Source organism: Nipponia nippon, unplaced genomic scaffold, assembly GCF_047370975.1.
Source record: "Nipponia nippon isolate SJK-2023a ecotype South Korea unplaced genomic scaffold, ASM4737097v1 scaffold_17, whole genome shotgun sequence".
NCBI lineage: Eukaryota > Metazoa > Chordata > Aves > Pelecaniformes > Threskiornithidae > Nipponia > Nipponia nippon.
Genome location: NW_028262333.1, coordinates 10,291,029 through 10,318,450, shown reverse-complemented (window position 1 = coordinate 10,318,450; position 27,422 = coordinate 10,291,029). Strand labels below are relative to the sequence as shown.

The 27,422-nt window shown below is 51.7% G+C and overlaps 1 protein-coding gene across 4 annotated transcripts in view; it reads right to left on the bottom strand.

Moving 5' to 3' along the window:
- The window catches only part of JADE2 (jade family PHD finger 2), a 123,110-nt gene that overhangs the window by 15,318 nt on the left and 80,370 nt on the right, over positions 1-27,422 (bottom strand). For all 4 annotated transcript variants that reach the window (XM_087754219.1, XM_087754222.1, XM_087754221.1 and 1 more), the window contains 5 exons: positions 24,797-24,966; positions 13,369-13,580; positions 9,183-9,350; positions 8,533-8,649; positions 1,919-2,380 (listed from right to left, as the gene is read on the bottom strand). In XM_087754219.1, the coding sequence (XP_087610345.1) occupies positions 1,919-2,380; positions 8,533-8,649; positions 9,183-9,350; positions 13,369-13,580; positions 24,797-24,966 (1,129 nt within the window). The remainder of the gene's footprint in view (positions 1-1,918; positions 2,381-8,532; positions 8,650-9,182; positions 9,351-13,368; positions 13,581-24,796; positions 24,967-27,422) is intronic.

Sequence of the window (27,422 nt, the reverse complement as noted above, 5' to 3'; positions counted from 1 at the left end):
TTTTGACACAAAGAAATCAAAGACAAGCTGCCATGCCATGTCTTTGAATTAGGCAGCTCCTGGAGCAAAGTGCTGTACCCAGAGATGCACAGTGGTTTACTGCAGCTGGGAAAGTCAAGCTGGGAGCAAGTGGAAGCAGAGGGAGGTGGAGCAGCCTGGTTTAGATTTACAACATACAGCAGCAGATGAGGGGAAAAAAGCGAGTTGAACTTGTTGCCCTCGGCTCCGGCAGTTGCAGCTTGTTGCCTACAGCCTGGTGCTGGAGACCCATTAATGGTGGCACCAGCCCAGCCCAACATAGGGATGGAAACATGATGCAGTAAAGGCAGGAGCAAAGGAGGGGCAGACTGGCAGAGCGATGGCAATGATGTATGCAGGGATGAAGGCCAATACGGCCACAGAAAAGAAACCAATAGCTTGAAATCCAATTGCTTTTACACAGGAGAAGGGTCTCAGGCTCCAGGACCCACACAGGGAACTGCAGTGAGGGACCAGGACAGGCTGGTCCAGTGCTGAAACCCCACCTGGACAAGAACACCCTGCTCACCCACACCGCCCTTCTCCCCATGGGTTTAATTATGCTGCAGCCCCACCGCGGTGTGGAGAGAGAGTTCGGGGTAAGCAGGGGCAGCATCACCCCCACCTTCGCCTCCCAGGGAGCAGCATGTCCCCTGCAGCACCCTCTGCCCCCCTGCTCAGGGCACCACCTCCACCGGGTCAAAGCAATGCCCTTTTCCTGCTTTCCTCCTTCCTTGCCTGCTCCCAGTGATCCCCTGAGCCCTTCCATGGCTTTCACACCCTGGGTGGGCTGTCAGGAGGGGACCCAAGCAGGGGCCATGGATTCACCCCTCTGGCAGGAGCACGACGGGAGGACCAGGCAGGACTTGGGTTTTAAGCACAGGAGGAAAGGGAGCTCGGCCCCTGCATGCCAGACTTGGCAGCCCTGCCCTACCTGTCCCCGTCCCACTGCTGCCCTGTGCTGTGCCCATGTCCCCCCCGAGCAGCATCACTACCGCACCCATCCCCTCCCCGGCCACTCTCTGCCGTCTCACTCTGGGTGCTGTGCTTCTTCCCCTGCTTCCCCCCCGGCTGCTTCTCACCTTCGCCGCCCCTCCTCCTCTCCAGCCTGCCTCTGCCCCATCCCTGCTCCTGCCTGCTCCTTCCCTCCATGCAGCCATGACAGCCAAATCCGCAGGCAGACCAGCGCGGTGAGGCAGCAAGCACAGCCCAGAGGGGCTCCAGCACCACTGTGGTACTGCTGCTCTGCCAATGTTTGTTCCCCCCCAAAAAGCTGCCGTGGAGGCAGCTGCTCCCTCCCCCATGTGCAAGGATGCCCCATGCTGCGGGGAGCTGCGGGCGCCTGCATCCTCCGTCTGTGTCCTCCGGCGCAGCTCTGCCTCTGCTGGCAGCTCCCCCAGGAGCCGACCCACTTTCGGCTGCGGCAGGGCAGGGAATGCCCAGTCCCACTGGCCCTGCAGCTCACTCCTGCCATTCACCCGTCTTTGATGTTTAATGAAAGAAAATAATGAAGTGCCTTGCTGCTGGAAAGCATCTGAGGGGCAGCACAGGATAATTTTGTGGTTTGACTACGAAGAGCTCGGTGGACCAGCATCATCTGCCTCCCAGCCACCCAGCCCCACCGATGCACCTCTCCCCACAGACATTTGCTCTTTCGAACCCCTGGCTGAGACTTCCACTAACTTACTTCATCAACGTCAGTGTTTTGGCAGTGATGGTACACGCACGCTGAGCGCTGTTATTCTTCTGAATAACGCTCTGGATGAAGGGACACAACTGTTAGGGGAGTCGAACTGAGTCACCAGGGAAGAGGGCTCGTTCTGTCTATAGGCACCAGCACACATTAAAGCAGCCCTGATGGAGCATATGCGTACAGCATTGAAGGAAAAGTTGTACTCACCCTCTCCAGGTCTTGCCTGAGGTGCATGAAGAGCTTTAAGCGTCGGTAGAGAACGTCCTGTTCTTGCTGGGCCAAGTTGTCCACTTCATCCGTTTTTGGTGTCAGCAGTGGTTTGTTGGAATTTGCTTTCCTCTTCAGCTTCCAGTACTGGTAGACAAAATCCACCAGCGATTCGCTTAAGTCAAGGTTCTCCGCCACCTCTGAAGGCTTCACGAGTTCATAGAAGTCCTCCTCCAGCTGCTGGAGTTTCTGCTTCCGCAGTGTGACCTTCTCCAAGTCCAGCTGGGCTTGGTCAGGCTCTGTCCGTGCCTCCTCGGGCAACTTAGTGGCACCAGTGCTGTGCTCAAGGCAGAAGGACTTGAACTTCACTTCGTCGTTGTCTGCTAGAATAGTCCGCATGTCAAGGTTGTGGTCGAAGGCGCAGGTGACGTGGAACGCGGTGACGCAGGCGGGCATGGAGCACTGCGGGGAGAAGGACAGGGCTTACGGCCATGGCAAAGCACCATCGGTGGCAGGGACGCTTACCAACACAACACGACCACAGGGCTCGACCGTGGCTTACTACAAAAACTGTGACACCTATCTGAGTGACAACACCTACCATGAAGTGATGGATGCTCCACTACAGGTACTCCTTATGGAGGAACACCTGTATTGCCCAAGTCTTACACACCCATGAGCCGGACACCCAAGCAGAAGAAACGCAGGGTTCACTAGATACAAGCAGGCACTTTTCCACGTTACCTGCTTTAATCTTTCTCTGTGATGGGCCCTGTTCCATCTTTCACCTACCATAAACAGAGCTTCCAATGGTTCTTCCAACAAGACATGTCAACAGCCAAAGACAACAGCACGGGCCAACGGGCTGCTCTAAGACTGTCAACGGATTTCTCCTGATGGAGAAATTTTCATCTGTATTTCACTCCACTCTTTTACCACATCTAAAGCACCCAATACGCCATTTTTACTGAAAGCGTACAGAAGATGTCAAGCTTTATGAGTGAACGTGGTATCTCAGAAGCAGCCAACGCTCCCAGAGCACGATGCCTTTCTCCTCTGGAAATTACACAGCCTCTAATTAGCTCAATTAAGAAAGGAAAAAAAAAAGCAACTCGGCATATACAGAGCAAAACATCATGAAATGAACTTTTAAGAACTGGTACAGTGGCTAGACTGTTGTCAAACTTATATCAGATTAATTTTTTAACAATTTCCCTAACTTGCCTGAGACTTAAATTACTTTGGATCCCACAGGCAACAAACCTCAGCCTGGTTTCCTACAGAGGAACCCCTCCAGCCAGTGCAGTGCCTGCGTCCACATCAGCACCTTCTCCCCCTCTACTCATTAACTGGTTTTTAATGGCTCAGAGTGTCAGGTAATTATTTCAACCATAACCCATAAGAGATCAGTCTATTCGAGCTACTAATGACCAGTTAAACTGCAATAATGAGACATTTTAAGTGGGCTATTACTGTAGGCACCGTATTTCAGCATTTATAGAAGAACTGTTCTTGCAGGGGATGAAGATGCAGTTCTGGCCTGAAGGACCAGGCGGAGGCACATGAAATTTCCTGGGTGTGGATGACAAACCATTCGGGATGCTGTAGAGTTTTACTGGGGCCCTGCTGCATTTTAATTCTCAAAAAGCAAAAAAAAAAAAAAAAGAATTCTGGTAGTAGTTGAGGAACAGAAGTTTTATGGCTTTTTATCTTCAACCCATCAGCCCTGAATTCCTGCTCAGTCACCCCGTTTGTGAACTTTTGACATTGCTCCTTTTAGATATTTTCCCTTGACTTTGTTTATGAATCTGCTGGTGCTTATGAAAGCGAGAGACTTGCGTGGCTGCCAGGGCCAAGAAAAGCATAGGCAAGCAGTGTCCAAGTCCTCCGCTTCCAGGGCTCTCCAGGCCCTGCTCCAAAGGCTCTGAAATCAGCAGGAAGAGCTGGATGCAGCCCCGCCACGGCCGAGCCCTGAGCTGTACCAGCATGGGTCCGGGCAGCGATGCTGGGCACTAACTCCTGCAGGCACCAAATGCAAGCAAATTATTAACTCCTACCCCCCGCTTACCCTGTTTAAATATGGCCATTTGATCCTAATTTCAGCCTGAAATCGCTTGTGAAAATAGCTGATAGTTTGCAAAAATCAGCTCCCTCTGCTATGCTGCCAGCACTTGCACAGAGCCTGGCATCATGTGGGACCTGTCGCTGCTCCCCGCACCAGCCTGGTGCACCCACCGCAGCGGTGGGCAGCGGGTGCCTGCCCTGCCCATCCCGCGGGACAAGCCCTGTCACAGCCTCCCACACGGCTGAAGCACCGGCTCCGTTCTCAAGTATTTATTTTTGGTAACAAAGGAGGGACAGAGGGACCCCAGCCTGACTTGCAGCATCCACATTTATTCGGTGCAGTCAATATATCACGCACTGGCTTTTAAAGCACAGGCGCTTGCTCCTACAGCCATGGGGCAAGCATTAATACAAAAAGGAGTTGTGATGCACTTTCAGGTTGGAGGCCTTTGCCAGCTGGAAGTGCCTGTGATTGAGCGTTGTTCCCTGGTAGCTGAGATGGTAATGGTACTGCATGGAGCTACGGAGCTCCTGATGTACTCCTGATGTACTCCTGAGGTACTCCTGAGGTACTCCTGATATACTTCATCCTGTTCTGGCGTAACAGCTGGGGGTGCTTCAAACTACAGCATCCTTTTGTGCTGTTATGCACATGAATATCTACGGGAGAGAAAGAGGACACAGAGAACTCGCCGCCGTCGGTGAACTATGTGAGCTAAGGAAAGCCATGCAGCGATGTCCCCTCCCTCCTGTTTGTGTCACCGGCAGTAATATTGGCATTAGTACCACGGTCATGGCTTCTGCCAGGACAAGGGTGCGGGTGCACCCGCTAACAGGAACAACCATCACTCCACCTTAGGAATAAAGCAAATCGAATGACACCTGTCCTGGATCTCTCCTCCGACAGATGGCAAGCAGGACTTGTCAGAAACCATGCCCAAAATGCAAACAGAAAATAATTAGGCAGTTTGGCTGACAGGGCAACAAAGAAAGATACCTGGTCAGCCGTCGCTACCCAGGGACCTTGCATAAACTGACAATAAAAACATATTGATCCATCCCAGAACAGCGCTGGAACAAAGCCACTCTTCGCAGGAGGGAGGGATCTGCCACGCAGAATAAACTGGGCCCAAAAGACTGGCACAGTCCCCAAGTCTGCTTCGTTATTGATCGTGCTTCGTTATCTTACAACACCTTTCATTCAAGGATTTCAGCATACTTTGCTTATCCAGGCAAATCCATCCCCAAACAGAATTCCGTGAGAGAGGGTGAAAACTGCACCAGAGATTAACGTGGGCTGTTAATTAGTCCTCAAACCACTCTTACTGGGAAGAAATGGAGGGATGAGTTTATTTGACAAGGAAATTCAAACAGTTTACCAGCTTACAGAGGTGCTCTCCTGCAGTTTGGGGCTGGAGGGGAAGGAAACGGCTCCTCCAACAGAACTGCGAGGGGAACTCAGGAAGGAAAAATTAATTACCGGTGCTGAACTCCAGCCAAGCCATCAGCCACGACACTTCTGAATCCTTACAAAGACTATCATGTGTTTTTTAGTGACCACAGATGGTCTGGATCCTGGTAGTGCTTCTCAGCTGAAATAGGCCGTTTCAGCATCGCAGACATCCTCGGAGGATGCGGCGCTGAGGCAGAGGATGGCCCGGGGGCTGCACGGTGCATGTACCCTGCTCTTCCCCTGCTGTCAAGCTGTACATTTTCAGAGCTACAGGCACAATCGGACGACAGCTCTGGGAACCACCACACCAGTTATCCCAGTGGACGGGGACCAGTGGCACAAGCAGCTCAAGGGGAGCGGGCAGCAGCGGGCAGAGCAGCGATAATGAATGAGTGAGTGGTGGAGGACACTTCCCAGGGCTTTTTCTCCAAAAAACAACAAAAAGAAAGCTGGAAGATGATGACAGCAAAAGATCGTGCCCTTTGGAGAAGCCTGGCAGCAACAGAGACCTGGCATTTTGCGCTGCGTTAAAAGGCCTTGGTGAGCTCTTCCAGTTGCTCTGAGAAGCGAGGAGGGAGTTGGTGAGGAGGGAGCTGGGTCCCAAGCAAGCACAGCTGGGACGCAGGCTGTGCCAGAGCCTGGCTCCTAGCACTCTCTTTTCTGTCTCAGCAATGCAAAGGAGCACATTCCTGCTGCATCCTGAGCTCTTTTTGGCACCTCCTGATGTCTGACCACAAGAACCACCACGAAGTCATGATTTCCCCTTAACAGGAGACGGTGGAAGCGTGCCTCCAGGCTGCGTCCCTGCCCAGCGTCCCACAGCTCTGGCTCGACTACGGCCACGCTGAGTTACACTGGGTTCACAGCTCTGCACCAGAAAAGCAAGAGAAGTAATTACATGCAAGCAGCAAGGTCAGAGGCACGCAGAGCAGGGGGGAGCCCTTCCTCAGGCTTCCCCGGGTTTGTTTCCCTTTTGATGGTCAAATTTGGATAGGGAAAAATACCCTGATGCACAGAGGTGCCTATGCAAAAGTATCTCACACTGGTCTCCGTAAACGTGGTCGAGGTGGGCATTTTCTTAAGCTGCGGTGCTGCCTTTGAGCATCCCCATGGCCTCTGGGATGACAGTCTTCCACTCCTCCAGCTTGCCATCCAGATTTTGTGTCCCTTTTCAGCAAAGCCTGTTCCAACCAGCCACCTGGAAAACCCCCTCCTGGAAGCAACACCCTTCCTTCCCCTGACCTGCCCCACCTGGAGCACCTGATTCCCACTGCCAAGAATAAAAGCCCAGTGCTTTAACAGAGAACAACCTTCTCCTTTCAGAGCTGGCTCATAAACCTGAAACGCTGACAAAGGTAGTTAGATTACACCTGTATAAACAGGCACTAATCAAAAATATGCTCCATAAACATAAGCTTTCAAAACAGAGCTCTGTACCGCTGATGAATATGGAGTGTGTTTGTTTATCCATGGGTGAACTTGCTGATTTACCCCATAAATCCTTAAATAAAGGCACTGCCTGCTTTTTTTTTTTTCCTTCTCCCCCTTTTCCTTGAAGCAAAACCATCCCGAGCGTGCTAGGGTGGCCTCAGCAAATGCTCCGGTGACAATCTCATGGAGACTTATAAACCGTGAGCTGCCGGCACAGGAGACAATAAAGCTCCTGTTCCATCTCAGGTGACCTTTAATGCAAATCCATTCAGTCCCAGGGATCTTGCAGCTCCCGTGCCATGCCGGCACTAAGAGGATGAAGCCTCAGAGAAGCTGAATTCTTTTTGATGCTGCCAAGCCTGTTTGCCTCCTTCCCTGCCCTTCCGTTCTTTGAAAGCAGTTGCCGTTATGACACAGTATCTCCATCTGGCAGGGTGAATAAGCAGATCCACCCAGAGCCATTAAAAAAAAAGTGAGTCAACGCTAGAGATTTAAAGAAGTATTGTGAGATTTCATTTCAAGCTAAGGGGATTGCTTTTAAATAGCTCCCTTTCAAGTATTAAACCCAAGGCAGTGGCACAAATGCAGCAGCGCCTGCAGACCTCCTATTCCTATTGCCCTTCTGCAACCAGCCAGCTACTCCTGGTCCCCCATAGTCACTGCTGCCTACACCGACCTCTGAGGTGCAGCTCCCGTTGCTCCACAGGACCTGATCGGTCAGGACTGGTACACATCCCAAACTCTCTCCCAATTTTTCAAAGGGTAATGGCTATTCCATCCCCCCCTGCACACCAAGACTGCTTCCATACCTGGTCTGCCAACGAAAGCAACAGGCACTGGCACCGTCGAGCAGCAAATCCCCCAGCCTGTCCCCAGGGACCACTGGGACATTACACCGCCGAGCACGGGTAAGCACAGGGAACCATTTGGTGCAGCAAGGCTCCCCAAATGCTCTCACACCAGCTGTGCTGCATTTTGGATGGGAGCTTCTGCTCTTTGCTCCCCAAGAAGAGAGATCATGGCCCAGGAAGCTCTGTCCCACTTTTGTAATATGAAAGCCCAGAGCATCCCACTTTTGGTCTGAAATGAGAACGTCTCACCACCCCTTTAGTATGCTGCTGCTGTGGGGAGAGCAGGCAATCAGATGTCTGCAGTGGTTTGCTTAGGTGTGGAGAAAACGTGGGAATGTAATACGCGGTAAATAATCTATTTTCCAAGCCAGCAGGCTAGTGAGGACTACCCAATCCTGGGGTTTCCCGATATCCCCCCAACAGAAAGGCTTTCCAGCCAACCCTCGGTGGTTTGTGAAATACTTGGGCTACGTATCTCATGAGTATCTCACTGTTGTGGCAGCTATGCCAAGCCTTTCTGCTGGAGGTTCCTGATTTCAAACCAAGGTCATTTGCAGCCCTGGTAATTAGTGTCACTACAGCAACATCACTGTTATGCAAAGAAGGTTAATCTAGATTCTTAGCACTCAACACATTAAATGATTGCAAACAACATCTGACGATGTCTGATGGGTGCTTGTGCTCCCTGTTGTTAGGTTTACTCAGAGCAGGAATAAGACTTGCCAAATTGCATCCACCAACAGCTTGAGAATCTCCAGTGGCTATTACAGGCACAACCCCAGAGATCTGAGTTTCTTCGGTGCCGAGTTACATACCTGAATACACGTCCCAGTGCACTCCTTGCAGAGGCTGCAGGACAAAGCCCATCTGCTTGCTGGGATATGTGAGATCTTCGTAATGGGTTCCATTTTTTCAGGACATCCAATGCTAACCTGGTCATGAAACAGAAGACAAGTTGTAAATACTGGTTACCATCCCAGATCTCCTACAGGGGGATGTCTGTGTCAGTCTGAATGAGGGATGGATTTATTTGTTATTTTTCAGGGTCACTAGTAATTTGGAAAAAAAAAACCCAAACCCCAAAACCCAGAAACAAATCTGGATGAAATGGAAGGAAAAATTGATGTCAGTGTTTCCTCTGAACTAATTCCTCATCTGGATGTTGTGGTGTATCTCAGATGGGCACAGGACATTAGCTTTACCCTGACCAGGCAGGTCCTGGAAATGCCCCCCACCTCTGCACCCTTGCACCCCACCTCTGTGTCCTCCCTTAACAGGGTGCCGCATGGCTGCTAATTAAACACACAGCCCGATGACCGACCGGCATCGTGGCTCTGACCTCGGCACGGCTTGATGACCCAAACTGGACTTGCTATTTAGGCCACTAATGAACATCCTAGGCCCGGACCTGGAAACCAGGCCCATGCCCACCCGTGTGTCAAGAGGAGGTTGGAAAACATCTTACTTCAGGTATCCATAAGGCACAGCTAACGTGGACCCATTTCGTCCCGCTCCGGGTGGGCTTCAGCGCTCCCCCTCTCTTCGGGCACAGTAGACACTTTGGCTGAACCCCGAGGGCACAGGTCCGGCACAGCCAGCTCCCGATGGGGACCTTCAGGATGCCGTAGCACGCCTGCGCGGACACGAGGGAGGTGGGTTAGCCCCAGCAGCCCGGGAAGAGCATCCTCCAGGGCCTCCTCCTTCACTCCTACCTTTATCACTACCGCTGGCTTATCGCCACCACATCTGGGCATCGCAGTAATAAAGAGCAGATGTGACACAGCTCCGCGATCACAGACAGCGAGGTTAAGTTTTTCCTTCCTTGCTACCTTCCCTATTTTCATGTGAATACTCATGCCAGATCACTATGATGTCCTGGGTTTTAATTAAAAGCTAAGTATACAAATGTGCTGTGTATCATGCCAAGCGTCCTCCTGGCTCTAGGTCAGGGGGGAAAAGCAACCAGGCTGCTCCATCAGAGCCCCCACCACCGGCAGCTCTGCGGTGTGGATGTCTGCCCGCTCATCTCCTGCCCATTTCTGAACAGCTATCAGACCCACAATGACTCGGAGAAGTAAGAAATGCCGTGTGGAGAAAACCTCTGAGGTAGCTGAGGGCTGAAAAGCCACAACCCCATGATTGAGAAAGATGGCCACACTGGTTACACACCCAACACAGCCTGAAGGGGAAGCGAAAATAACTACGGAAAGGTAAAAGGGGGAAACCGATAGTCATGATATAAATGAGAAGGGAAGAACCATAAAGGACGACAAATCTAAAGGACAATAAATCTAAAGGAAGGCAAGACAAGTCTACGGCCAAGAGAGTGAGAACTAAAGGACCTGGGTCGCCCACGGAGCTCCCTGACCTGCTGTGATAGCGCAGGATGCAGCGAAGCCAAAGCACTTCATAAATATTTCTCTTCCGTACTTGGGGAAGAGCCAAATGATAAGTCATATCACATAATGATGGTGATAAAATACTTTCCACTTCGGCCATAACTTATGACTGTATTAAACAGCTAGTGCTAAAACTAGACAGTTTTTAACCGGCAGGTCCCGACAACTCGCACTTAAAGGGTTTTCAGAGAGTGGCAGACAACTGCCTTGGGCACCAACACGGGGCTGTGTCACTATTTTAAGCGAGGCGATGTAATTAATTCTAGATCTGGCTGCTCTGATGTCCCTCCAGAAGGCAAGCGGGCAGCGCCGATAAGGACCCCCGGCGCTGTTGGCTGTAAATTGAGCCCAGGCATTTGTCAACTGCACTTTTTGAAGTTTACTCCAAAAAAGAACAGTTTTTCGTCCTGGTGCTGCAGGTCGCCGGCACCACAAGCGACAGTGCTGCAGGTGGACAGAGGCAGAGGGGCATGCGGAGATGCCTGAGCGCGGAAAAAGCCTATCCTCAGTATTTACTGGCCAAGAACAGACTTTATAACATGACATTAGCTTGCCCCAAAGCACGAATTTACTCTGATAGTGATTTCCAAGGGGAAAAAGCCACTTTGTGAACAGATTATTGGGATAATAAGGAATTCAGGGAGGTAATATTATTGCTGCGAGTCTACATGGTTCACAGAGACTTAACTGTGTGTTTCACAGCGCCTCCAAATCTGACAGATAAATCATTTCTGTAACTGAGTTTTATAAAACATCTGATTTAGTACCAGACAAAAATCAGCCTGGTACGTACTACCAGGAGAATAAACCAGCTGACTGATATCAAAATCCAGAGGAAAACAGGAATTATGACCAGGTGTGCATCTCTAGCAGACTCTTGGCTCTCGGTTATTTATTCCTAGAGGTTTTAGAGCAGCTGAAGGTGCAATTCTGCTCCTAGGAGCAAATACCACAGGGCCTCTGTCCCGGACAAGGAGTGGCTCTGCAAATGAGGTAGGTTATCAGCTAAACACGCTCTCCCAGTCCAGCACCAGCCAGAAGATGCTCTGGGAACATGCAGCCAGAGCAATGCCGAGTAGGAGCAGAGCAGCTATTTTTATCGCTGCGCCTGTCACGGGCTCAACGTCACCGAGAAGGGGATGCCAAAACACCGGGGAGGATGCTGAGCCACAGAAAAGCTTGGTGTGGTCCACTAACGGAGGGAGGGCTCGGCCACGTCCCCACACCAGGGAATGGGAATTTCGTAATGACAGGACCACGGCGCAGTGGCTGGAAGCTGGAGATGGATCATTCCGATCCTAAAAAGAAGTGCAATGTTGCCACCGCGAGAGTGATGAACCACAACGATTTAGCAGCGGGGGGGAAGATTCCTCCTCGCTGAAAAGTTTAAAATGAAGATTGCATGTGTTTTCTAAAAGCTATGCTTCATAGGAATTAGTTAATAGCAAGCCTCATGGCTTGTGTTATGCAGATGAGATGACTACAACAATCCCTTCTGGCACCATAACCCACCAATGTGTGTCTGAGCACAACCCTTCCTCTGCCCCTTCCCGCTGGGATGGAGGAGGATGAGGCATTGCTCTGGCTGCATCCCCCAGGACCCCAGCTCCCCTCTGCCACTGCCCAAATACATGGAGCAGGCGGCAGCGGTACCCGGTTCCCCACAGGAAGGCATCGTCCCCAGCAGGTTTTGGACATGGGGCTGGCAAAGGCACAGGGAAGGTTAGATTAAAAACATGATGCCACGTAATACCCCGTGCTGTGGCTCTGGGCTTTGTGGCTTAGGGCATAAATCGGGGCAGAGATTAAATCACAGGCAGCTTACAGGCTGGCATCGGGCTTAGGGTTGGACTCTGCTCCCTGAAAACAATGGAAAATCTCCCTTTTCTTTCAACAGTCTTGAAATCCAGCCTGCTGCATCCCCTTCTGCAGCACTGCTCTGCTCCCAGCGCCGGGGCCGCTGCTGAAAGTGGAGACCACAGGGTGCCACGGCCCGTGGTGGGCACAGCCGGGGTCGGTACATCCCCACGGCAGCCCTGCGCACGCTGATCTGCCTCCCCCTGAGCCCCTGCCCGCCGGCACTTGTCAGCTCACAGCCTGACATGGCCACTTGGGCTTGTTAAAAAAAAAAAACAAAAACAACACAAAAAACATCCCAACCCCAACCCTGAACCGTCCTGCTATTTTGTGGAATCTGATTCACTGATGGAAACCATTCAAAACACCCACCTCCCGCAACTATAGATATCTCCAATGCTCTCCCACCTCCAGGAAGCGCTGATGGAAAAGCTGCCCAAAAGATGAGCAAATGGCTCTCTTCGGAGGAAAAAAACCCAAACCCTTCACACAGAGGGTGAAGCCCAGGAGCTGCCGCTGCCATCCCAGCACCGCATGGCCCTTCCCCTCAAAGCACAACCAGCAAAACCACCCCGGACCCACGTGAGACCCAGGAGACCCCCAGAAGGCTGCCTTCTCCTTGTCAAGGTCTCCCCACCTTGAGCACCAAGCGCAGGAGCCCACAGACCCCCCCCCCCCAGCAAGGGCTTGAAGCATTAGCATTCAGTTCTAAAAATAAAATTATTTTCCTCCAGGCAGCGAAATAAAGTGAAATCCTACACTTGTACAGCAAGGAAGCTGGGACAGAAACCCTGCGATGCGAGACAGCGCTAGTGGAGCTGGAAGGTCCTGCTACCCCCAGTATAACGCTGCGGAGGAGGAGGCTGGAGGTCCAGGCAAGCCCACTCCTCCGGCGAGCGCAGGGTGTGCGCAGGGCTGCAGACCCACATCCCTCCCAGCCCACCACTGTCCCGCACAGGGTGCTGGTCACCCCTGGGTGCTAAAGGTCCTGTGGCTGCAGTTTAATAAAGAAAGATGGGGTAAAGAAAGAAGAATAATGGAAGAGGAGGCATAAAATAAAATATCACAGAGATCACAGAATAAGGAGGAGGGGGCAAAGCAAGCTCACAGGATGCGGTTTTCAACCTCTGGTTGTGTATTTCTGTGGGCACTTATGAAGGGCTGGGGCTAAGAAAGTAAGAAAAGCAAGTTTGGTGTCTGCCAGCTATCCAAGACCCCATCTGCTATCCTTGCTCCGCTGGAGACGCGCTGGGAATCCATCACAAAAGCTGAACAGGGTCTACAGCAGCTCAGGGAGAGGGGGACAGTGGGGATGGGAGGAACCCAGAGGAGGGTACAGGAGCATGATGTGCAGACAGCCAAAACCTGCCGCTCTCCCCCGCGGCGGGGGCTCACCTGGTGCACGCAGACGTTGCACTTGTCGCAGAACACCATCTCGTTGCCGTCCTCCCCCTCCGGCGAGCGGCAGACATCACACACCACGTCCTCGTCGTACTCGATGCCCAAGCCCTCCTCCGTTTCGATGGCGATGTTCATGTTCTCGTAGCACATGGTCTCCAGCTCCTCCAGCACTCGCTCCAGGGTGATCTCATCCAGCTCGGGCTTTTCTGCAAGGCAGAAGGCAGAGGAGGACACTGAGGCAGCTCCAGCACAGGAGCCCACCTGCCTTCAGGGAGCATTTTGCAAAGGGCTGAGCATTTTCAACTGCAACTCTAGAGGCAAATCCACGATGATGGTAAGAGCGGCGATTCAGAAAACAGCTGCTTCTAACTCGGGATGCAGTTTACGTTTCATAGACAGTAACAAAATATTGCTGCTGGCTGAGAGGAAAGACACCCATTCAGCTGAAGCAATGCGGATAATTAGGTCTGACAGTTTAAATGTTCAAGGAGACAAGTTTTGCAAAGATGCTTTCTGCAGCGAGGGCTCAGACAAGCTTTGGCAACACAAAGTCAATGCTTTAACTGTCAAGACTGAAAATTGACCCCTTTTAAGGCCAATTAAACTGAAACTGAGGACAAATGAGGCTTTTTTCCCTGGTTGGGTTTAGTGGAACCAGAAGGTCAGACCCGGAGTGGGCTCAGATCTGCTGTGCTTACTCCCCCCGTACCAGGATCTTTAGTGGAAAGAAGTGGCAGAGGTGTTCTACCAGAGGTTTATCCAGAGTGACAACAAGGAATATGAGGCCAATAACCAGGAAAGGCTTTTTCAGAGCAGCAATCTCCAGCAGCGGGATGCCCGGTCACCGTTCCAGAGGGGATGCTGCTGCCAGGAGCTCGGCAGCACCAAAACGGTGCCACGCACACTGAACGCTGCTCCCAAACGCGCTGCCTCTCACCCGCACACAAAGATCCCGGTGCCACAAACGCAATGTGAGGTCACCCCAGGTAAGGAAAAAAAGAAGGGAAAAAAATCTGTCAGCAGCAGGGGAGAGGTTCTCTGCGAGGGATAAGAGGCAGAGTTAAACGCCCACCACGCCCCGTCTCCCCATGAGCACTGTTTCATCACCGGGGAAGGCATGGAGATGGGGATGGAGATACCAGCAGGATGCAATAAAAAACATTTAATCCTTGCATTTCATTTGCGTATATTATCTGTGATAACAGCCAGGATGCTCCAGAACGCACCAGACAGCGGAGGAGCCTGACCCACGCTGCTGTCCACCTTTCTCGTTGCAAGGCAACAGGAGGAAATATCTCATTTATCAGCAGAGAAGGGGAAAAAAAGGCTTGAGGAAGTCCTAATATGAAGCAGTTATTAATTAAATGTTCAGTGAGACATTTGCCGTCCTAGGTGTCTGTTGGGCCACAGTGTGACATCCCTGTCCCGGATGAGCTCTGGGACTCCGAGAGGCCCCCAGGGCTGGGGAGCGAGGGGGCTGCGGGGTCCTGGGCAGTGCTCCCGGCCCCTCCGGCTGGACGATGCTGGCAGAGGCTGCACCTTCCCCCGACGGCCACGGACTGGCTGAAAAAACTCTGTTAAGGGGGAAAGCAACCCGTAGGCGAGCTCGGCAAGCAAACACACCATTGTCTGCCTTTTTAAGCTCTTCCCCAATGTTTCGCATTGGCACAGTTTCCCTTGGCTTGACAAGTCTCTGCAAACATCTAGCCTGGCATTTTACATGTCTGTGTCAAGTCTGAGATACCATCTAAGACAGACAACTGTTCCCTATCACAGCCCTTTCAAGCGCTCGGGCTGCTGTGCCGCAACACGCCGAGGAACCTGACAATACCTGTTTTATTACGAAGCAGCCCCGGCGATGGGCGCGGGATCTCTGCAGAGCCCCAGGGTGGCCCAGGCTGCCAAGGGCCGCCGGGGCTCAGCAAAGTGAAGCATCCTGCGCTGGCACAGTGGCACAGCGAGCCCTCTGCACCGGAGCCAGGACGGAGCCACTGGCTTGCTCTTGGCATCGTGCCGGTCAGATGCAACAGGGCAGGGAGCAGGTTACAGACAAAGCCAGAGCATTATTTTTGCCTTAATGGCATCCCTTTATAAACACACCACCTGTGTTGTGTGGCACTTGCCTGATGGAGATCTGCAAGCCATGACTTCATGCGAGCATTAAATAAGCTCTCGGTCAGTGTTTCAAGTCCACATCTGTGACTATGATCCCGGGCACCGGAGTGTCAGCCTGGAGTCACTCCCTTTCTCCCAACATTTCAGGCTCGGCTCTCTCTGCTCTTCTGGAAAGCAAAATGACCACTAAAGTGTTCCTGATGCTTTTCCCCATGCACTTCCTAGAGCTGCCCTGTGCTCAGGGGAGAGGGCAGGCAGAGAGCCGGCAGCTGCAGGCAGTGCAAGGAAGGAAGGGGGGGGGGCTTCCACTGGAATCATGGCCCTAACCTGCCTGCAGGGTCGGGATCACACTGGCATCGCCAGGATCGCGCTGGCATCACCACCGTTCCCATTTCACCTGGAGTGGAAAGAACCGGCTTCCATCCCACCTCTTCTATTTTCCATCCACAGCGACGCTCCAGTGTCGCCAGCTTAACCCTGGGGAGAAAATCTCTGCCGATCCCAAAACTCTCGCGCCGGAGCAAGACCAGCACCCCAGCAGGGTTTCCTTATCAGCCTACATGCAATGTAGTTGTTATACCGTTATATCAAAAAATACAGATCTCTCCCTCCCTCCCGCATGCACACGCGCGCGCTCTCACACTCCATTTAGATGTAATTACATTAGGAATTCATTTGCCAAGCACCATTCAGAATACCTCGGAGCTTATTGAATTGACAATTGCACTTGATGGGGATGAAGCGATTAATCGCTTATGAAACACTAAACAATGGGGCCTGGGGGTGAAGTGCTTTTTCCATTTGTGCTCCATTTATCTCCTTCTGCATCATATGAAGTTTGTGCTATTAAACTCCATTCATAAAATTGTCATCTTTTTGGCTGCGAAAACACTATCTGTATTGATTGTGGCCACCTAAATAGCAAAATCAAAAAAATACTCCACCAAAACACTCCCTGTGTACATGCACAAGTGACACTTCTTGTCCCCTGGGAAGGAAAAGCAAAGACCCAGATACTGATCTTGGCCACGATGAATAAATCCAGCGACGTCCAAGGGTAAGTCACGTTTGAGACCATCATCAGGACCGTGGACTCTGACAGCTGACCAAGAGAAAGGTATTTTTGCCTGGTTAAGGTATGCCAAGGTCTTGTATGAAAGGTGGGGGAGTAAAGGAAGCCGTTCTGAGCCTCCACAGAGAAGGGCAGTGTAGCTGCAAACTTCTCCATAGTTTCTGTCCGGAGGGACGTGGCCAGAAGTGAGAATGTAATCTCATGCCAATATAACCACCGGTGATTTGGAGCCATGTTCAAAACACTAACACAGGAGTAAAAAGCTCCATGTCCCATCACCTTTTCTAGGAGTCCACCCGTATCCTCTCCTCATTAACATCGAGCCCGTTAACTAATGATGACTGGTTTTAATGGGACACCCCCGACATCGCCCCGCGGTGGGAAGGGCTGTCACCCAGGGAGTGTTGACTCCCACTGCATCCCGGCTGGAGAAAAGCTACCCTCTCTCGGCCCAGAGCAGGATGCTGGCGGGCAGCGCGTACCCAGCCAAAGGAAGCATCCCCCAGAGGAGAAGGGGGACTTTGCTTCGGAAATGGAGGAGGAGAAGAGGCACCAGAGGATGATGCACTACAGGAGGTCTCCAGATCTGATTCAGGAAGGGAAAACGCGTAGGAACCCGGCCTTTCGTTTGAACTTTGCTCCCAGCAGAAAACTGTTCCCTGTTTCTCTGCCATCAGGATCTGCCACGATCCCTGCAGCTCCGCAGCCGCCCAGCATCCCTGTTATCTCCGGGGGGCTCCCGAGGTGCCCGCCCTGACCCCACGCACCTCAGCTCCCCCAAACTTTGGAGCAACTGCCCATACCGCAGCTGAAACACAGAATTTAAATATTTTATCCCAAAGGAGCTGGGATCTCTGGGCTGGCACTGAAGCCACGGCGCCAGGTCTGGGAGAACCACCAGGCACATTCCTTTACACAATGCCGCTCTCCGTTATAATTATTTCTGTAATATCGCAATTTATGTGGCATGAAGGAGCAATATTCTTCTGCTAAATGAATTCTCAGCTACTCCTTATCGTGGTGTGAGCCGACTCACTGCGCGGGAAGAAAAATGTAGCTGGAGAGCCACCTTTCATGAAACAGAGACCTATTTCTGACTAAACTGCACTCCACTAAAATCAATTTACTGAAACAATAAATTCTTTTACCCTGTGGAAGATACCTGGAGATAAAATAGCTTATGAACAGTCATCAGGGCTACAGGCTGTGCCATTAGCTGATTCACAAGCTATAAACCTTGGAGTCTACTTTCAGTAAAAATACACATAAACAAGCAAAATTACTGTTTTTTTAATTTAAAAAAAGGAAGAGCACTTGTAAGATGATGTAGGCTTCTCTCCCAATGTCTTTGAAATACTGAGAGTGAAAGGGGGCCAGCTCCCTGATGGGACAGGGGTGTTGGTGCACGGTAACGGGGATCACGGGCTCCTGAGATCTCCTTCCAGCTCAAAGACCGTCGCTCCAGCTTGCCCCGGGCGAGTCACTTCAAACCTGCCTGCCTGGGCTTCTGCCTCTGCAAAGCTGTGCAGAGGATCCTTCCCCCTCGGAGGCCGGGAGAATGAAAGCAATCTGAAGATAAAAAGCACTGGCTAGATGCTAAAACTGAGTTTAGGCACCACTGTGCAGAAGGACACTTTGGGAGAAGCACAATTTGCCTCTGAATATGGCCGGGAGGTGAGCACCCACGCACTCAAGGCACCCATGGGGACACCAGGCACCCCTGCCCCGGGCTGGGTGCTCCCCTGGGCATCCCGGGTCCTGTCCCAAGCATCCTTTGCAAAGGTCAGGGGATGATGGACAACCACCTGAACACCACACCAGACTATCCAGGACTCCCCCAGCCACCTCTAACCCATCACCTGCAGGCACACAATGCTTGGGAGATGCAGCAATTGTACATTAATCTTTTATCAATATTATTTATAAAGAGAACCTTGATGTGAAGTGTGACCAACAAAACAAACAACAACATGCAACTGCGCGAGCTGAGCATCCGCAGTGAAACTTCTAGATATTTTGTTACAAACGCAGCCTGCTAATGCACTTAAAAGATCTACAGGAACCAATTATCACCCTTTCTTGCCACCCACCGACATCAACTATTGCTCAAATTTAAGATGATGACAAAATGTTTTAGAAGCCACTTTATATGCTGCTGTCTCTCTCCAGCAATGCTCGGCACTGACAGAGCTGTCCTGGAGCACTTCTGATGAAAGCCTCGTTGCTCCATCCAGCAGCAAAACTCGGAATATTGCTGGAAACTACTGCAATTACTGCGAGGAATTTATGGAAATAGCAAAACAACGGGTTGATAGAAAAACTGATTGTGCTGAAAAACGTGGAGGCAAAACGTCTAAAGCTTCTCCTGCTGATTTTCAACCCTGCTAATCTATACATTAACATGGCTTTTCTGCAACGTCTGTTTCTATAAGGAGTTAAATAAGCTCAGCTTTCCCTTCCAGAGGCTCACAGTGTTTTCACCTCTGCCCACAAATTAAGAAACTGCCACCTGAAAATATTTCTGGATTTCCTTGCTTAAAGATAAGCTTAAAGGCCGAGGCTATTTTCACACAAAATCAGCCTAGATTATTATTTGAGCCTGAGTTATTATTCCTCTTGCTTCTCCTCTTCCCTTCAGCCACCTCGTGCCGCACGGGCAGGCTGCGGCACCCCGGCACGCTGCCGCGTCTCATCCCACCGTGGCTCCCACTGCTCCAGGAGCACCCCGGCCGGTGTCGGTGGAGATGGTCGCGGGGGATGATGCTGTTTACCCAGGAGAAGGGCAGCAGCCCTGTGCACCCACCTCCCTGCACTCGTGGGGTTACGGCTCTCCAAGACCCCCGCCGTGCTGCTCAGCGGCTCTCCATGGGCCGGCCACAGCGGCCTCTTACCTTTGTCATTTCTAAGTGCCATCATTTCTGTGCCTCTTTATCCCCTGGGCTTGCTGACTTACCTGTGTACAAGGTGAGTTCTGCCCTTGCATTAAATCGGAGTATCAACCCCTACATTAGCAGCAAGAGCCTGCCAGCAAGCACCAGCGTGTCACCTGCCTACGGGCAGCTCAGGTGAATCCTCCTCCCATTGATACCAACGGCTTTAATCCAGATCAACAGCGATGTAATTGAGAACAGCTTCCAGCCCTAAATCTGTTCCAAAGATGCTTCTATGCTGTACATTGGTCCCTCTATTAAATACATCTCTTGCTTGTAATATACCACCAAGTAGTGGAGGATTTGCTGGTTCATCTATCCAGGCACCAAACCGGTCTGCTGCCGAAATCATTACTTGTGCAATGGGCTTATGATCTCGGTGGAGAACAAAGATTTCAGGCTATGCGCGGATGTTTGTTGTGGGCTGCAGCACAGACATGTTATAAAACAGCCCTAAATTGGCAGGATTTCTTCAAAACAAGAAAAAAAAAAATCCAAACAAACAGACCCTGAATTATTAATGGAATAAGCTTTCTCAAGCGATGAGCGGCAAGCAGGGTGAGCCTGGGTGCAGGGGCATGGCGGGGAAGGGGGTGGAAGGGCTATTGGCAGGAGCGGTCCCTTATGGCTGCGGGCTGGGGGGACACTTGGAAGGGGGAAGCCAGGCTGGTGGTTAAAAGAAATGGATGCCACTACAAAAAGGACAGACTCTCTACATCCTCCTGCCAGCCGGGGCTGGGGAGCATCCCCACGGGGGGATGGCAGCCCCTGGATCCCCTGCACCGGGGGGCAGCGGTCCCTGTCGTGGGGCTCCCTCCAGCTGGCTGCAGTGGCAGGGAATGGGGCTGCACTTCTGCTACCACAGCCCGGCAGGGAACTGCGCGCAAAGTCATTAAAATAACAGAAAAGCTTCAAATGACAGATATTGGGGTGGCCCTGCAGAGCAGACAGAGCCTGGTGATGGTGATGGGCACCCGTGGGTGGGTGGCAGCCAGGTGGGGACAGGATCTGCCCAGGGAGTGCCAGCGTGCTGCCTTGGAGGGAAAAGGGGGCTCCCCAAATCCCAAAAGGACGCAGTGGGATGGGGGCAGCCTTGGACAAGGACTCTTGGCGCTGCTGGGTGGCACGCAGCCACTCTCCACAGCATACAATTAATGGCAGCCTCTGCTCCATTGAGCACATCTTCCCCAGGGTTACTCCACCGACTTTGGTTTATTCCACGTCTACTTGACCAATCTCACCTCTGCTGAGGGAGGTATCATCTCATTAGTACACAGACATATCTCAAGTATGCAGTGATGAATTCCCCCCGGAGCTTCAAAAGCAATAAATGTGACCTTTGCATGTTCCTGCCATAAAATACCAGGAACACCTCCAGCTCCCAAGATAGAAGCTGTGGTGGGCATATGTGAGCAGCGTACACCATATGGATTAAGTCAAGGGAATACTTAGAAACTTCGACTCTGCCTTCAGCAAAATTGATTCCGGCAACGTTTTTTAGCAATTTCTTGAGGATTTTCCATGTGTTTATGAAGTGCCGATCACCGCAAAGGGATCTTTTAGCCTTGGCCTTTGAAGTCTCTCTAGCCCCACTCTTACAATAGCCTTGGATTTAGTGGAGATCACAAAAGACAGAATAAAATGTTAATATAAAAACAAAGATTTTCCTCTAAAAGGAAAGGCCTGTGCTGCCTGGAGGGGCGTACACATAAATCTGGTTCAGGGTTTCATTCAGACTCACTTTTTTTACTATCTCATATTGCAGCAGCAACAAATAAAACATTTAGGCATGCTTAAATATTGATTTAATCTCTAGCGCACCGAAGTTCTTTAAACAGTGCATTTCTACTGAGTACAGTAACAGCTACTGAGGCATCTTACTGAGGGGTTTAAAACTATTTAAAGCTGTTTTACGTGAAAAACTTCTGCTTTTCAGAGCAATTCCACCTAACTGGGAGAGGAGCCGGCAGAGTGCAGAGAGCTGGAGCTATCTGGAGGTTTATCTGATCTCGGCGATAAAATTCCATCCTTGGGGTGACCTAAAAAGGACTGGAAAAGGCATGTGCTATGTGCTACGTGGATCAACGCTGTGCTAACGGCAAAGCAAGACGGATGATCTCATAGGTGTTTTCCAGCTCTCCTCCCCGCAGCTCCTCCAGAGCCAGTCAGAGATCAGGCTCTTTCTTTGTCATTAAATATTTTGGGAATGACACATTGTGCCCCTGGACTGCCCAGTGACAACAGCTCAGCCAAACACCCAGGAGGAATTTAAACTTCTGCATATCTCTTGACGCTGGGAGATAACTCCTGACTTCTCTGAATAGGAGGAGAGGCTGCAATTCTCCAGTTAAGTCATGTTAATGATCTCAGAGATTAGCAAAGCTCGTTTGGAAATCTCAGTATGTCATTAATGTCGAGGGCTTCCGAGAGAAAGCGCTATTTATGGACTACCTTCAGACCAACCTAGGCAGGCGACAATCTTCCGCATTGGATGTTGAAGGGCGCGAGCGAGCTCCACGTCCCATCCCCGCTGCACGGCTTCTCCCATATGGGAAGCAGAGGGAGCAGAGCCTCCGCTCTGGCACAGCCCAGGAGCAGCACTAGATTTGCTGCAACAGCTTTCCTCTACGTGCACCCAAAACCCATCACTTCCACTGGCAGGAAAATGCGTCCCCCAAAGAAGCCCGTTGCCCGCGCAGCCCTGACGGCCCGCAGCCCCTGCGGTCCGGCCCCCCGGGCAGCATCAGGCATGGCCAGCGTGGGGTGATGTGACCGTGGTCCCACAGACAGGAGCAGCACCCATCCCGCTCCCTACCCGCCAGACCCCCGGCTCCCCGCGGTGCCAGGGACGGGTTATTCATCAATGCCACATGTTTTCCCTTTCAAGTCACTGGAAAACATGCACTAGCCTTGCACTGCTAGAGAAGTTGGGAGGGCTGGGGGATGGGACAAGATACCAGAATCTGTTGGGCTGAAGCCATATCCGCAGTGGATTTCACAGGCCAAATGCTGGTTTTCAAAGCTACTCTCATATTTAAGGCTCAGCCAGTAATTACAGTGCTCTTTCAGCAACAGAAATGGGCTGGAGAATCAGCTGATGGACAGTGAGGCTCTTTGCATTACCACTGCTGAAATCCCCTGGGCTCGTTATTACCATCTATAGTTGGTTCTGGCAGGAGGGCTCAGGGGCTTCGTCAGAGACCGTGGTCCCATCCAGCCCAGTGCTGTACAAGTACTTCCCAAGGACCATCCTTAAAAAAGGTGATAGAATACAAGAAGCTGGAGGAAGAAAAATATAGCTTGCTCAAAATTGCATGGAGGGTCAGCAGCAAAGCATCGCCTGTGTCCCGCCATCAGGTTCAGGGTGTGCTTGCTGGGGCGCCGCGATGCCAGCCTACCCAACATGCCTGCAAGGAGGGGGGCTACCAGGGGTATATGGCTGTGATGATGCTCAGGCTCCCTCCCTAAATCCAACACGTTCCCAAGGCAGTGCCAGTGGTGAAGCCACCTCTCTCCCCGAACACACTCAGGTTTGGCACACGTCAGCCCAAAGGTGACGTGCCGCTCACAGCCGTGGGGGACAGCCACTCCTGTCTGGCCTGGGGCAGGGCCATCCCTGCCCCGACAGCACCCATCTCAGCTCAACCTTCCAGTTATCCATCAGCATGGAAGCTCCACATCTGAAAGCCTTTCAAGACATTGCATTTGTAACTTAATACTTTGAAGAAATAACAAAGTGAGCCAAATTTAACCCAACTGAGCTGGAGAAGTCAAATCTGCCCGCTGCCTTTCTAGAGACTTATGACATACGAGGGGGAAGTGGAAATACAGACAACCCTTCTCTGGCGCGCAGAGACACCTCTGATGGCCACCCAGCTGAGGAGACAGCGAGGGAAATGCAGCAGGAGGTAGAGCGAAATGCAGCAGGAGGTAGAGTGAAAGCATGGTGGAGTCAAAAGGACACCCAGTGCGGTACAAGCTGGTTTCTTGATGCAGTAACAGCAGCTGTCCAGCGTTAGGAGGGTGGATCCTCTGCAAGGCACCCGAGTGGGACCCAGCTGCTCGGCTTTGCCCAGGAGCCCCGTGTGCTCTGCCCAAGGACTTGGCTGTAGCTGCCAGTATCTCAAAACCTGGGTGTGCTAAGGACAGAGCTGAGGTTGCTCATGCAGGGACCAGTTAATGAGGGCAAAGCTGACTGCGATTTGCTAGTGATACTATGGGCTCCACAACACCGAGATTATGCAAAATCCAATATACAGAATATGTATAATAGATAATTAGCCCAACTCTAAAAGCAGCCTCTACAACTTTCTCAAGGTCCTGGAGACCATGGTAACAAACTTTGGTTGCCAATCATGAGTCCATCAGAAGAACATACCTTGTTCCACCCTTGAAAGACCTTTGCAATGGGGAGTGATGCTTCATGTAGGCACATTTCAGCTTTCACTGACGTCACAAGGTGAATGTTTTATTGCGTTGTTATTCTTACCTGTGTAACAGCAGCCACACCACAGCAACCCTTATCTAACAAGGACTGGAAAATCCCTCCACAGTCTGGCAGGACTACACACCCACGTGTCTGCCAACAGATCTGCCCAGCAGACCATGCTAAGCACTAGTGCCAATGGTCAAATTCCACGTCCAGGCACTTGCACTCAACTGAAATGCACTAATGGATTTTTAAGAATGTGCAGTGATATAACAGCAGTGACGTGGGCAATGTTATGCTGTGATATTTAGACACACCTGGGAAAGGAAAGACAGCCCAGGACCAGCATTTCTGAGAACTACACATTTTGATTAGGAAAACCTCTTTCCTCTGACTCCATCTGCCCAGCTGGCTACAGCTGGAGAAATGTTGGAGAAATGCTTTCAGATGTGGCCAAAGGAAGAGGAGTCAGGGTCAACGCACCCATCCTGGCCAACACCTCCTCCTGCAGTACAGGTGCTGCAGGGAGGAGTACGGGAGATGACGATGGTGATGAAATCAGAGCATGGTCGTGAGTGATCTGGACCTATCGGTTCTTCTGCAAACCAGAGCCCTGCTCCACAGGGCACGCTGCACTGCCCCTACCATCGTCTGGTTTGCCCCATTCTTCTTGGATCACGTCCCAAAACCCGTACGTGAGTGAGAGGCACTGAAATGCACTCAAGATCTTGCACTGCAGCAATCCATGTGATCTCTTTTGGAGAGTCTGAACAAAAAATTCTTCTTCAAGGCTTTTTGTTCCACATCATTACTTAAAAAGACTGAATGCCCACTCTGGGATGCCCAGGCAAGGAGAAAAACAACAGCAATACTCACCCATCTCCTTGAGCTCCATATTAACAAGTTCCAACCAGCAAGCATCGAGCTCGTCCAGGTCATAGCGGCTCACTCCTTGCAAGTAAGTCCTCGTAGCTTCCGAAATCTCGGAGCCAGGTAGGCTACTCGGTGAAACCTGTGAAGGCGAGTTCTCCAGCTGGGGTATGATCCTGGAAGAAAAGAAGGAAAGGTTGAGAACGAGCTACAACTCACAAAAGCATCCCGTTTCTTGCCATGGAGGGTGCGACCGTACTGTGTACAAACCTGACTCTAAGGAGGAAAGCAAGCCCAGCAAAATCAAAGGGGGTTTGTGGGCTCGGTGTTGTCTCCTGTGCCTCGGACGCTCTGAGGACCACAACTTGGACACAAGCACTTTCCCAGAGACTGCTGCTCTGAGCACCTTATGTGATGGTTTGAGTTGGGATGCGTCAAAACAAGCTGATTTTCAGAAAATGCTGGGCACACCCCGGCTGCCAGCTCCCCTTCTCGGGACCTCAAACCAGCTGCAAAAGGCTGGACATCCTCAGTATCACGACCAAGTTATGAGAATCTCATTAATCTTTCTCTCCAACAAAACAGTAAGAAAGCTTTTGAGGTCTTCAGAGATAAAAATCATGTAGAACCAGAGAAATATCCACCTTTGACTGTGACAGATGCCTGGTGCTCACAGGCCAGGATTTTGCACTTTTCCGAGTGTCCCAGAGAAAAGCGGCGTGGGAAGGTGGGAGCACAGCAGCATGGCTCCGGCATCGCGCCTGCCGCTGAGAGCCAGCCCACATCCCGCTGCAGCACGGCTCTGGCTCCCGCTGGGCTGGCTTCCTACGCGATGCCTTGCCCACCCGCCTCGGGCTGTGATCAGGAGGGGAAGGAGCGGCCTGGGAATCAGGAATTTGGTTTTTGGCCTGTGCCTCCATCTGCCTCAGTGTATTTTTCCCTGCAGATTGATGACGTAACACCAATCCCTTCAGAAATAAAACCGGTATCAGTGCCGGATGCAGGCTTTACCACCGCATCTCATTCTTCCTGAACACCCACTGATGCTTTTTGGTACGAACCAGCCTGTGTCCTGCACGGCTCCATGCTGCAGAGCAGCCCCGGGGAAGCACCGAGCGGGCGGCTCTGTGCCGGGCTCTCCACGGGAACACACCTGCTTTTCAAGAGCTCTGCAATTCCCCCTCACACCATGAGAAATTAAGCCATTTTTCCACTTTGTGTGGCTCCTTTCTTCCTTCCCACCTTGCATTACTACCAGCCTGGTGGCAGCAACCTCCTATGTGTTTGGATTCCCGAGTCAATTAACTCGACCTACGGTTACAGCCACCGGCATCAACCTTGTGTTGCTCCCCGTGATGTTAGAGGGTTGTTTCTCCCCGTGGGGGCTTGCGGAGAGGCTCACACAGGAATACCGCATTAGAGCAGAAATAGCCTGTTTGGGAGAAATAATACACTGTCCTGCCTGTGAAACTGGGAAATCTGATGTGGAAAGCACATGCAAGCGCAGGACCAGGGCTGTTACGAATAGCGATGCTCTTGCCTGGAGCCAGTGGTTCTGCCAGCAACGGGGGACCATGGCACCAACCCACCCCTGCTCCATGGCCACGAAGGGGCATCCCATACCCCCCAAAAGGCAGGATGCACCAGAGACACGGGATAAACATGGGGACATGGCTACAGCAAGGGCTTCTGCTCACCACGCTGCTGTCTCTGCCACGCTGCCGACCCAGCTCCTTCCACCCTGCAGGCAGGAGGGCAGCACGCAGGTGCTGGGTTTGGCACCGCCATGGACTCTGCGCCCTGTGAATATGAGACTTTTTGAATGATGGATGGATGGATCTAAGCACAATGCTCTGTCCTAGTTACGTTCGGAAACATGAGCTCAGCCAGCGCCTTCTCCCTGCTGTGCCCTGCCCGAAGTGCTCAGCGGGAGCAGAGGCATCTGTCAAGTCCCTCCAGAAGTCTCCGAGGACTGGAGGAAGCCCCAGCTCTGCGCCAGTGCTTCCCCTCTTGCCCGGCCTGGGACCTGACTGTGGGAAGGATGAGTTATAGTTTGGTGACCAGAAGTCGCCGAGCTTTGCTTGCTGCCCTTTCCCCGACGATGCAGGCAGTCTTGGCTGGGCTCTCTGCTTCCAGCCCCATTGCACCAGTCGACTGATGGGCTCATGCTGAGAGCTGGTCCCAGCATGGGTCCATGGCAACTTTCCTTTACCTACAGCAATAGTTTTTCCATTAATCTATGGAAATTAACTCTTTACATGAGGAAAACAAAGTCCAATGGATACCATGGTCCAAATACTGATAGCAACAGTGACTCCTCCAGCCATCAACTCCTCAGAAGCAGTTACTGCTGATGTACTGGGGCACAACAGAGATCGGATCCTGGTTCTGGGCTGCTCAGATGAGATGCCTGACCTACTCTGTGCAGGTATCCACTCCCCAGGGCATCATTTGCAGGCAGAGCAACCCCTGATTTAAAACATCCTCCAGCCAAGCCCTTGCAACCGAGCCCGACGATGCAGGCAGGCTGCCTGCTGCTCGCCGCCGCGGGACGCCTTCAGCATGCCATAGACTTCAGTGCCACATTCACACCGTGCTGGGCAGCCCCTTGGCAGGCTCGGCAACGGAGAAC